General features: G+C 42.2%; 1 protein-coding gene across 1 annotated transcript; it reads left to right on the forward strand.

Moving 5' to 3' along the window:
• The first annotated feature begins 1,047 nt into the window (after positions 1–1,047).
• LOC119427619 (eukaryotic translation initiation factor 2-alpha kinase 3) lies at positions 1,048–12,078 on the forward strand. The gene is made up of 6 exons (XM_037695254.1): positions 1,048–1,055; positions 2,178–2,307; positions 9,387–9,581; positions 9,686–9,816; positions 11,528–11,795; positions 12,007–12,078. Exons 1-6 carry the CDS (start codon positions 1,048–1,050, stop codon positions 12,076–12,078), a joined length of 804 nt encoding a protein of 267 aa, XP_037551182.1.
• Positions 12,079–12,622: the final 544 nt, after the last annotated feature.

The following is a 12,622-nucleotide window of genomic DNA, read 5'->3' on the forward strand; positions in this document are numbered from 1 at the left end:
GTTTTCATGAGCTGTATGCCATAATCATCAGTATTAAAACAATTAAAGACCTGAAATATTTCAGTTGGTGTGCAATGAATCTGAAATATATGAAAGTTTCATTTTTATCATTACATTATGGAAAATAATGACCTTTATCACAATATGCTAACTTTTTGAGAAGGACCTGTATAAATCACATTTAAACACTGCTTGTACCAATTAAATTAAATAAAAAGTAACACACGTTCTCTATCACCGTCATTAATCAGATAAACAAACAAACAAACAAACAAGCAGCAGCAGCTCCAGAGAGACTGACGTTACGTTTTCTCTCTTGAAACAGAACAAAGTGTTAAATTGTAGAGACTCACCTGCAACACATGAAGAGTTGTATCAGCTGCAGCTCCTTCCTCCTCCTCGTGACTCCGACATGTTTACGTTTCATCTCCGTGGTTCTCTCGTGTCGTATCGTCAATTTTCAAAGCTGCATGTTTCTCAGTTTTTATCTTTGTGAAGTTCTCCCACACTTTGGAGGACTTGGGTCAAACAGTTTTCTCTGCGTCGGTCATTTGTAAAATTTACTTAATTTGCTTTGAAAACACTCTGCTCTGCTTCCTCCTCCCTCCTCGCTCTGTTCAACTCGCGCTGCAGTTTTTTTTTTTTCAAACTTTATTCAGTCAGTCAGCATTGACAATGAACTGCAGGTGAACAAAACGAAACGTCTCCGCAGCGCCGTGAAAGACGCATAATCGCGCGATGCAACGAATCGATAATGAAATTTGTTGCCAATGCTTTTATAGATTTTTATCGATTTTATCGATTCGTTGTTGCAGCCCTAGTTTGCAGACAAGTTTGTCCAAACAGTGTAAGTTTGATTTTATTCCTGCTGACGTTTTGTACGAGGATGAAGTGATCATGTTACGTGCAGCTCACCTACAGTAGGGTCACAGCTGAGTTAAATCAGAATTCGTGTTAAAGTCATCAGGTTGATGATCTGTCAGTCATCATCCCACAGCTCCCATGAGCAGAGGGATCTTGTGCTGGATGTGACCTGTGCTCTGCAACATGTGCACGTGCGTCCTAAAGCCAACAGAAGCATGTTTTTAGTCTTGCTTATGAAAAGGTGGAGCCCTCGCTGCTCCTGGTTACTCACTGGTGCTGACAGCGTCGTCCCTGGACAGATCCAGATCAATAGTCAGAATGGGGCCGCAGGCGAAGCTCTGGAGTGGATTAAAGAGCCACACAGCAGAAACCAAGATGAAGCTTCATGTCTCAATTCATTTGGGTCCGACTACTAACGAAAGAGAGGTAGAAATAAGTGCTGCTGGCAGATGTTCCTGTGTGGGCACACAAACACCACTGGAACCATTAGGATCATTTTCACTAGTGAAGCCTTCATCTGGATAACGAGTGAGCACATCTGTGGCTTCAACTGGACTTCTGATCATTTGGTTAGAAACCTTCCTCTCATTATGCAAAATAAATACCTTCAACCCCGTGTCTAATTTTCTCCAATTACAGTTTTTGTTACTCACCATCTCTCAGCTGTGCATCTGAATAAACCAACGGATTAAAGGATTCATTCAGTGTGCGCACGTGTGTTCATTTTTCTGCAGCATTAGCAAAATATCACACGAACCACCAATCGTTTTTTATTCCCAGCAAGTAATCATTGACCGTACAGCTAATTAATATTTCGAGGCAACCCAATTCAAGATGGCCACCACAGCTGCTAACAGCATTTGTTGAAATGCTGATGCAGGATACAGATTAAAATTTAATCCACCACACTGCTGCCTATTATTTAATATTTATATTAATCTTATTAAACCTATATGTAAGCTTTAGTTTCATAAACGTGCACTGAGGGGATGAAGATGGTGTCGATGTTCAAACTATTTGTCCAATTTCTTTGTTTTTTTTTCTTCCAGTCATGTTTACAATTCCAGTTGATGCATTAAATCTTATTAACTGGGATTTATTTCACGTCTTACATTTCTGGAGTGAAGTTCTTTCATATTTTAGTGTCTTTTATCCCAAGGAGCCAAGCCGTATGACCCTCTGTTCAACTGGCGTGCAAACAGCAGCAGCCTCATGGTTCTCACGCTTCAGTGTCTTTAAGCTGTAACGACTCTTTTAGAAACGAGCACTGTAATCTGTGCAGTGTGCTTTAAGTCCTTGTGCTTTGCTTCCAGGTCTCTTGTGATCATCAGTACTCTGGATGGGCGGATCTCGGCTCTGGATCCTCACAACCAGGGCAGGAAGCAGTGGGACCTGGAGGTTGGCTCGGGGTGCTTGGTGTCCTCCAGCCTCAGCAAACCTGAGGTAGAACAAAACCTGTTTCTGTTTCACGCTTAGTTGTTTAAAATGGAGAGCTGCCAAAGTTGTGGAACATTTCAGAAAACAGGCAAATGATATGAAAAACTCATTTTTGTTTACTGCAACAAGATCCTCCTTCAGACCAGGAGCTCTCTATCCTGAGCAGTGATCACACTAACAGCACTAGATCTAGATGGGAACCCTGAAAATACATGGATGTGTTCACTCGGACCACAGAGAGGTTGATCAGTACGCTGGAATGGATGGAAAGTGTCTCCACACAAGCTGCAGAGCGATCATCCAGAGGTTTCTCACTTAAATCCAAACCTAAATAATCCTTGTGCTGCACTGCTTGGTGACTTTAGTTTAAGGTTTGTGTTACATCAGGACTGACGGGATCATCCATTTGGAAACACTGTTGATTTGATGTTCACAGTGAAGCTTCGAGCCACTCACATGTTTTACTGAGGGAAGTTTAAAGTTAAAGTCCTTGGTCTTTGCACTGACATGGAGTTCTGTGAAGTTATTTGAAGCTCCATTATTTCTCTCATTAGCGTCTTTAGGTAATTAGACTTTATTAGAATTGTGTGAGTAACTCCACAGGATTGCCACTTGGGTGATTACACAATGCTGATTTCAAAACAGGTGTATTAAATTAAGGGATGTTCTGAACCAATTGCAAGTATTAGAGTGGGGGTCTGATCAAGGCCTTTTTGTCCCCCATCACAGAGCAAAGAGGGGGCACTGGTAATAAACCCTGTCCCTAAGTGTTGTGGTCATGATTGATGATGGACCGATCTGAGTGTGTGACTGTGTAGACGTGAGAAAGATTGCTTTTGAAAGTTGGGCTGCCACGTCAAAACCCAGCAGACTCCTTTCATCTCAGGAAACTGTGCTTTCTAGTTTTTAAGTCTAAAAGTACAGTTTCCTGAGATGATTGAGGTGGCTGATGGGGTGGCCAAAAATTAATCTATGATGGCCAAGGCCACCACTGGTCACCCCCTGGCTCCTCTATTGTGTGCTTGTGTGGTAGATAACATTACTCCCTCCACTTGCCAGGATCCAGCACTCTGCAATCTGAGACAATGAAAGTAAAAACTTTCTTCTTATACAGTACAACTTAAACATCTCGCACCAAAGACTTTAGGTCTACTTGCATTCCTAGTCTAGAAAAACACTCCCCTGGAAACACAAACACTACAACCCATCATTAAATAGCTGACCACATTGTTTCCAGTCTCTGTTGTTGACCTCCTGACTATGGTTTCACATCTTCTGAACAAAATGTTAAACCATTGTGATGTATTGTGCCAGCATGTGTGCAAAATGTTAGAGTTTTAAACTGGATGAGAACACTGCGGCTTGTTGTGAGCCAGGTGTTTCGGTCAGTGACAGCCCTAGACCTCGTTTGAAACCGCGAGTCCATCAGACGTGTATCAACCTTGTCTCAGTGTGCTAGGGTCTCTTGGCTAGCCTTTCCACTTTCCATTTAGACTTCCAAACAAATGCAGCAAACAGCACATTTAGAGGAAACTCCACAGAGAAGTGACACGTTTCCACACGGACAACAAAGGTTACTGAACAGGGGACATGGTTATAGTTCTGGATAGATCGAATAACGAGCTGCTCTCCTTTAAATCTACAACATCAAGTCTTTCCTGGTCTTATTTTACAGTTTGTAGACTGTAAGACCAGAGCTTGAACTCTGTGCATTTGAAACCAACAGAGACTTTTAAAGACACGTGGCCTGTTGGATGGATGCAGACACGTTGAAGGGCACCACACACATCCTTTTTACCCAGGCATGAATCCCAGTAGCTGCTTCGCCTGGAGGAGAAGCTTCTTTGTTCACTGCAGTGGTTGACATAAACGAGCAGAGTAAAAGCCTAGCCCGACATTCAGAAAACGAAGAGACGCTCAGAGCGAGACCAGAGCATCACATGCACGCGTGAGACGTGTTTGCAGTCTTTGACGTGGGCTTGCTCTGTGTGAGAGGACTGCCTCAGGGGAAAGGATCCATGTGGCTCCATAGACTGCTTTAATGGTGCTGCTGCTGCCATGTTGGAGTGTGTTTGTTCAAGGCGGCCTGGCTCACACTGTGTACGAGATCATGTCCACTGAAATGAATTTTATGAACTTGATGAGGAGTTTCAGCTGATGGTGCTGGAAACCCCTTTAATACAAGATAATACCAGATAATAATAATAATAATAATAATAATAATAATAATAATAATAATAATAACCTTTTGCAGCTGCTGGGGTTGTTGATAACAACTTTACTTGTAGACTGGATCACATTCAAAGTGAGTCTCACGCTGGTGAAAGGAATCATTGGAGAAATGTCTACAAGTTCAGTTGAAGATGCCACAGGCAGCACAACATGAGCTACACTTCAGTCACTTGTAAAGACATTTGATGTGGTAGTTGCTGATAGTTATTGACAACACGTATCTGAGCCTTGCAGTAATGGATGAGGTTGTTTCCAAACTTATCAAAATGGCTTCATCTCTGTTTGTCATCACAAGATGATGTAATTGTTTGACTCCGGCGTGAAAGGCGGCGGCCGTGCGTCTTGTGTGTTTCATCCAGGTCTTTGATGTAAGTTTTAATCCTGCTTTAGCCTCTGGCCTCAGTAACCTTGGATACCTGTCTGCTCAAAGTGAGGAGGGGCAGCTCTGTCACTGGCTCTGCCCCCCCCCCCCTGCATGGAGATGAGCTTAGCAGCAGTTCTATTGGTGCTTGCTGGGTGCCTGAGGCAGCCAGTCACCTGCTGCGTCTGCACACTGAGGACAGACTGCACGGTCTGCAGAAAACAAGCCATCACATGGGGGGGGGGGGGGGGGGGGGGCGCTGTCAGAAGTTGGTTCCACAGTGGAATGAGTCATGCTAGGTGGGCTGGACCACAAGGATGAAGTGTGTGATTTGGAGGGAGGGGTGATGAGAGAGGTGAGGTAATGCTTCGGACCAGAGATGATGTCATCACTTCAAAGTACATAAGCTCACTCTGAGATGTGCACACTTGTGCACATCTGCTGGCATGCAGTGAAGGAATGAGCAGCAGAGGAAGTTGACTGATGGCGACACCCTGACAGATGATTGATTGGTGGTAACGGGACGAGCGATCGTTTCAAATAAAACTGTTGTCGGTTTGTTTTACCGTTTGATCAGACCTCTGCCGCCATCAGCTGAGCCTTGTCCTGCTCCGCGTCGTAAAACTTCACACTTCACTGAGAGGTGTACTACCATGTTATTTTGATGTTACTTTAATTTAGACGTTAGTTTTTGAGCATGTTCACAAGAAAAAGTGGATTTCATGCACCGTCTGACAATTTTCTGTTAAAACAATATGAATCCAACAACTAAAAATAAAGAAATCTCTGCTCACCCTGATGCATCATTTATAAAAAGCAGCAGGAATAATTATTGGAACGTAAAGACAGTCATTACACACGCGGCTGCTAGTTTCAGGTCGTTTTCACACCAGATAGTCCGGTAGACTCATTCAGTTCGGGACCAATATTCATGACCTTTTGTTACATTTGAGCTGGTGCGTTTGCATTCACACTGCACTGTGCAGTCGAGCCAACCTGTTGAAGCAACCTGTTGAACCAACCTGTTGAACCGACCTGTTGAGCCAACCTGTTGAAGCAACCTGTTGAAGCCACCTGTTGAACCAACCTGTTGAACCAACCTGTTGAACCAACCTGCTGAACCAACCTGTTGAACCAACCTGTTGAACCGACCTGTTGAACCAACCTGTTGAACCAACCTGCTGAACCGACCTGCTGAACTGACCCGTTGAAGCAACCCGCTGAACCAACCTGTTGAACCAACCTGTTGAACCAACCAGCTGAAGCAACCTGTTGAACCAACTTGTTGAACCAACCTGCTGAACCAACCTGTTGAACCAACCTGTTGAACCAACCTGTTGAAGCAACCTGTTGAAGCAACCTGTTGAAGCAACCTGTTGAAGCAACCTGTTGAACCAACCTGTTGAACCAACCTGTCGAACCAACCTGTCGAGTCAACCTGTTGAACCAGCCTGTTGAACCAACCTGTCGAGTCAACCTGTTGAAGCAACCTGTTGAACCAACCTGCTGAACCAACCTGTTGAACCAACCTGTTGAACCAACCTGCTGAACCAACCTGTTGAACCAACCTGTTGAACCAACCTGTTGAACCAACCTGTTGAACCAACCTGTTGAAGCAACCTGTTGAAGCAACCTGTTGAACCAACCTGTTGAACCAACCTGTCGAGTCAACCTGTTGAACCAGCCTGTTGAACCAGCCTGTTGAACCAACCTGTCGAGTCAACCTGTTGAAGCAACCTGTTGAACCAACCTGTTGAACCAACCTGTTGAACCAACCAGTTGAACCAACCTGTCGAGTCAACCTGTTGAAGCAACCTGTTGAACCAACCTGTTCCCCCGCTCGCCTGTGGGGGCGCTGCACCAAGAACCACTGAAAGAAACAACACAAAACCTCTGAAGACACGTCTTCTTCTTCTTCTGGAAATAAAAATAAAATGAAGTGGCATCATGTTTTAGCAGTTTTAGGAGTTATATGTTGTCATTTTTCAACAATGGACTCAGCATGAGCAGAAGATGAGACAGAAGACCATGGAGAATATTGTTCTTCACACAATTCAGCTGACGGCTCCATATAAGAGAAATGCATGTTTGTTTGTCCTGTGGAGCGTGTCCGGTCTGTTTACATTCACACTGTACTGGAACCGTGCTGGAGTTCTCTTCTACCGGACCCAGACCTAGGTTTTAGCCCGAGCCAGAGTTCGTCTTTTTGTTCCGTGACAGAGTTCGATGGTGCGTTCACACCTCCCTAAAGGAACCGGACTTTCTAGGAAAACGAGCTAGAGTTGGATTAAAGTGACTAAACAGGGCTGCTGTGAAGAACAGAAAATCTGAAAGTTTTTCTCAAACGTCAGAGTCAATGTTTAACCTTGACACTTTCTCTGCTAATGTACAAATTACTTCATGAATCAAATTAAATTAATTCAATTCAATTAAAAAAAAAAAGCTTTATTTATACCGAGGGGGGCACGTAGAGCATACATAAAAAATAAATACAAGATAAAAAATACATAGCAGTAAATGGAATGGCAAATAATGAAACAACCTGCTGCTGTTCAGCTCAAGAGTTTATGACTAAGATCATTTTATGTTGAGACATGACACAGATCTTCAGTCTGTGCTCTGTCCCTCTTCAAGGATAGGACAAAAGCCTTTCTACATTCTGTTTGGGTTTGTTCAGGTCCTTGGTGGCAGTGTGGATGGAAAAATACGTCGGTCTGCACCATCCGTGCCTGGCACATGTTGAAAATGTCAGAGTCAGAGTTTCTTTATTGTCATTCGCACCTCATGTGGTGCATGTGGTGGAGCGAAATTATGTACACAGGGTCCCAGTTACATCCAACAATAAAATGTATAAGAAAAACAGTAATAACATCTAAAATATGAACTAAGAAAAATATCAACTAAATATACACCAAGCACTCATAACATAAAACATTGAACATCAGCACAAACATGAACATGAGTCTGTGAGCAGATGTGCACGCATGAACACAGCAACATGAAACAGATCAGCAGCAACATTAAACAGATCAGCAGCAACATGAAACAGATCAGCAGCAACATTAAACAGATCAGCAGCAACATGATGTGATTTTTCACAGTGATTATTCTAGTTAGAGATTCATGAGTCTAACAGCCTCAGGGTAGAAGCTGTTCCTCAGTCTAGTGGTTCTACACTTAATGCTCCTCAACCTCCTTCCTGAGGGGAGTGGGGCAAAAAGTGTGTGTGCTGGGTGAGTGTGGTCCTTCATGATGCAGGTGGCCCTCTTCCTGCATCTGGAGGTGTAGATGTCTGATGCTGTGCAGCTGGAAGGATTTTTACTGAAACTTTTTTAGTTTTGGACATTTGTCATGAAGCGTAACCATGGCAACAAGGCAGTTTTCTACAACCAGGAGCAGCTGATTAACATCTCAAAAGCTCAAATAATATCTCAACTACAGCCCCAAATCTCAAATGAGTTGAAAAGGATGTTCTGTGGATGCATTCTCATCTACCTGCCAGCTGTGCTCGAGTGCCTGACCACTGAGATCCTGGAACTAGCAGGAAACACGGCTCATGACAGCGGAAGGACAGGCTCATCCCTCAGCACCTACAGTTGGTTGTCCACAGCGACGAGGAGCTCGGCAGTCTGCTGGGAGGAGTGGCCATCGCTCTGGGAGGAGTTCTGCCCAGCATTTGGGCGGTCCTACAGACCGGGGGAACCGAGAGGCCAGCCGAGTCTGGGTGGACGGATCGGACAGTATCTGCAGCCAGTTTCTTAGGATCCACTGTGGGATGGACCTTTACAAGAGATCCTTCCTGTCTACAGCATCAGCATCTATAACATCTCTTAATGAAATGAGGATAACGAGTTACAACAACAAATAATTTCCCCTGGGATTAATAAAGTATTTTTGAATTGAATTGAATTTGAATTAATACAGTCTCACAGCAGCAATGTGTATTTTAAGCAACATAACTTTTCAAACTTCTCAGTAATGATTAGATTTTAAATATGAACCTTCCAGCCCCAGTTAGGTCGAACATGGTTAGGAAACAACTTTCCTCCCAGCACTATCTCCACCGCGAGCCACCGTGCTTCTGCTTCAGGCTTGAACAGTTTTCTAAAGATCCAGATTAATGACCTCATCTTTTGGTTGTGTAATGGTCTAACAGTAAGTTTTTGAGTTGAGTCCAAGTGTGGGGGCTGAAGTGGCTGCTTTGTAGGCAGATATGTGTCTGATACTATTTTCTGTGTTGGTGACCGTTTTTGCATTGAGGCATTTGTATGTACAATAAAAAACCTACAAAAATTCAGGAAGATTTGTTCTTTCAAAATGAATGTATGTGAAAAACAAATGAAACTGAAATATTTGCATTGTGAACTGTTTGTTTTGCTTTGTGTCCGTTTTCAGCAACAAATTCTTGTTTTTCATATTTTTTTGTGTTTTCAGTTCATACAAACTAGTTTGGCAGCAGGAAACTAACCCAGCCTGTGTTTGTCTTATCCAGATGTTTGGCAGTAAGATGGTCATACCGTCACTGGATGGTGCCTTGTTTCAGTGGAACCGGGACAGGGAAAGTATGGAGGCAGTGCCTTTTAGTGTTGAATCCCTGCTGGAATCATCCTACCGTATTGGAGAGGACACAGTTCTGGTCGGGGGTAAATCCCTCACCACATACGGCCTGGGGGTCTACAGTGGCAAGGTCTGTGAAACGATGTCAAATGATATGCTTTTAAACTTGCCCCACGGTCATTTTTCTGAAGTGTGTCGGGACAATAAAGGGCTCCTTTTTACTGTTTGTCCCAGATTCGATACATCTGCTCTGCAGGGGGCTGCAGTCATTGGGGGGAGGAAGACATGGAGGCTGAGGATATGCTTCTGCTGCAGAGGACTCAGAAGACTGTTCGAGCCATCAGGCCTCGGTCAGGAATGGAGAAGTGAGTTTTATTCAATTCAATTTATTTATATAGCACCAAATCACAACAGAAGTCATCTCAGGACACTGAACAGAAACATTCACATACATAGAAAAAATAATTAGTAAAGTTCTCTATCTAAGGAAGAAGCAGACATGTTGAATCTTCACTTCTTCACAGTCTCCCATCCTGAGCAAGCACAAAGGAGACAGTGGAAAGAAAAACTGCTTTGAATAGGAAGAAACCTCCAGCAGAACCAGGCTCAGGACGAGCGGCCATCTGCTTCAACCAGCTGTGTTTGACAGGACAGGAAGGAGAGACAGACACAGAATGACAGACGGGTCCAGATGTAGTTTCTATAGGAGGAGACAAAAAACACACATTAAGATAGAAATTTTCATTCATTCAACCTTTATTTACACGGTAAATCCCATTGAGCCTCGAGGACTCATTTACAAGAGAGACCTGATTTAACAAAGAATGATGACAACAAAGGACAACAGCAACAACAAAACAGTTATAAAAAGTCATACTGCAGGTTTTTTTTTTTTTTTTTACAAATAGGATGGCTAAAAGAAAAAGGTAAAAAAAAACAAAAAACAGCTAGATTCTAAGGCGAATGTAGAAAACTAAAAACAGGAACATGTCTGCGTTGGTCCCTGCCAGGAGTCCAACAGATTCTTAAATAATTACAAATACAAACAGGTAGAGGAAGAAAGGGCAGCAGCAGAGAGAGGACATGTGGTTAATTTGTCCTCCAACAGTCTAAATGTATAGCAGCAGAGCTAAGGGACAGCTCAGGAAACCCAAGCTTACCCTAACTATAGGATTTATCAAAAAGGAAAGACTTGAGCCTAATCTGAAAAGTAGACGATGTGTCCACTTCACGGACAGAAACTGGAAGTTGGTTCCAAAAGAGAGGAGCCTGATAACTAAAAGATCTGCCTCACATTCTACTTTTGGAAACTCTAGGAACCACAAGTAAACCTGCAGTCTGAATGCAACCAAGTATCATCAGCCTAACAATATAAAATTTATCCCAAGCTGTTTAATAACCTTACCTAATTGAAGCTTATACTGTATAAGGTAAATAATATTTATCCAAGCACTGAACCCTGAGGAACTCCATGACTAACTTTGGTGTATGAAGAATATTTATTATTTATATTTACAAACTGGATTCTATCAGATAGATATGATTTAAACCATTTTAGAGCTGTTCCTGTAATCCCAACATCATATTCAAGCCTCTGTAGTAAAATATTGTGATCAACTGTATCAAATGCAGCACTGAGGTCTAACAGGACCAGTAGAGACACAAGTCCATTGTCTGAGGCCATGAGAATATCATTAGTTACTTTCACCAGTGCAGATTCAATCATTTCAATCTGTCCCTGTCTGTCTACCAGGAGCCGTCAGGAAACTATTAAATATTCAGTATAATCAAAACAATGGTTTGAAAAAGGAACGATGAGCTCTCATGAGTTAAATAAGTTCAAAGTGTTTTTCTTCCCATCCAGGGTGCTTGCTCAGCTCAAGAGAGTGCAGACCTCCACACTCTCCAGTTTTAAATGGGAAGTGAAATGTCTTGAATGTCAGAATAAACGTCCAGTTGTTTATTTAATTTTTATTATTATTTTTATTTATTTTTGGGATTCGTCATGTCCTGAATGACATGACAGCATGTTCATATTGTTCCATCTGATCTCTTATTCTTTGCCAATGATTCAAGGTGGAACTTCAGTGTCGGGAGCTATGAGTTAAAATTCATCCCAGAGAAGCAGTCTGGACTGAACTTCCTGGAGGGAGAAATGGCGAACAGTGACGGCTCAGAGGGAAACCAGAAAGTCATCGCTGATGAACCAAAGGAAAGGGAGCAGTCAGACAGGAAGCAACAGCAGAATCAACATTTGGACCTGATCATCAAAGTGTCTGTTCCTGATTGGAAGGTGGTGGCCTTCAGTCCAGACTCCACTGGACAGCTGGTCTGGGAGCACCAGGTAAGATGTAGTGCTGATTGAAATTTAAAGCATTTCATCTATCAACCACTGGCCAGTGGAGTTGATCATTTTAGTTTATTTAATTTAAAAACAATATTTTAAAAGTTATTTTAGCTAATGTAACTTTCTCTTGATAAGGTTTTGGCTTGTAAGTAAATGTACAGTTCAAATGAAAACCGTAAACATTGTAATATACCGTGATAACCCCCAGAGCAGTGACGGGACTCTGCTGCTGGTTTATCACTCAACAAACATCTGTGCAATTCAAATGAACAACAAATGACATCATTTTTATTTTCATAAACAGCTGACCAGATATATTTTTAAAAAGGATAATTATCACCCGGGAGTTGCTTAAAACTACTTCCTAATGTCTAAATGTTGAACTATTGACATCATATATAATTTAGAGAAAACAAGACATATTTTTTAGTACAAAAAAGAAAAATAAATACTTGTTGGTACATCAAAGGTTTGAGAGGTGCTTGTTTCTATTTTTAAATGATAATAAAGTGCTATGTGTTGTCATCATGTGTAATGAACTAGGCCTCAGGTCAAAATCTGGCCTTGAGGGTCTGCCTGGAACAAGAACTGTATTTCATTGATTTGAGTCCAGAAACACAAATCAAGTCCATCCAGAAGACTTTTTAAGTGTCCTGCACTGATCAATTGAAAGAACACTCTCTTTTCTATTATCATTACTATTTTACAAATGTTTGATAATCAAAGTGTTTTAGTTCAAACCATTTTTAGATGTTGCAGTGAACTAATCATTTTTAATTCAACTGTGAAACAGTAATAATGATTTTAATCCTCATGCAAAGTAG

Source organism: Nematolebias whitei, chromosome 21 (genome assembly GCF_014905685.2).
Source record: "Nematolebias whitei isolate Nwh7 chromosome 21, NemWhi1, whole genome shotgun sequence".
NCBI classification, from domain to species: Eukaryota; Metazoa; Chordata; class Actinopteri; order Cyprinodontiformes; family Rivulidae; genus Nematolebias; species Nematolebias whitei.

Coding starts and splice junctions, on each gene's coding strand:
- LOC119427619 (XM_037695254.1), top strand. Junction 9,582..9,685: donor TGGGGGTCTACAGTGGCAAG/GTCTGTGAAACG, acceptor TGTTTGTCCCAG/ATTCGATACATCTGCTCTGC. Junction 11,796..12,006: donor AGCTGGTCTGGGAGCACCAG/GTAAGATGTAGT, acceptor GATAACCCCCAG/AGCAGTGACGGGACTCTGCT.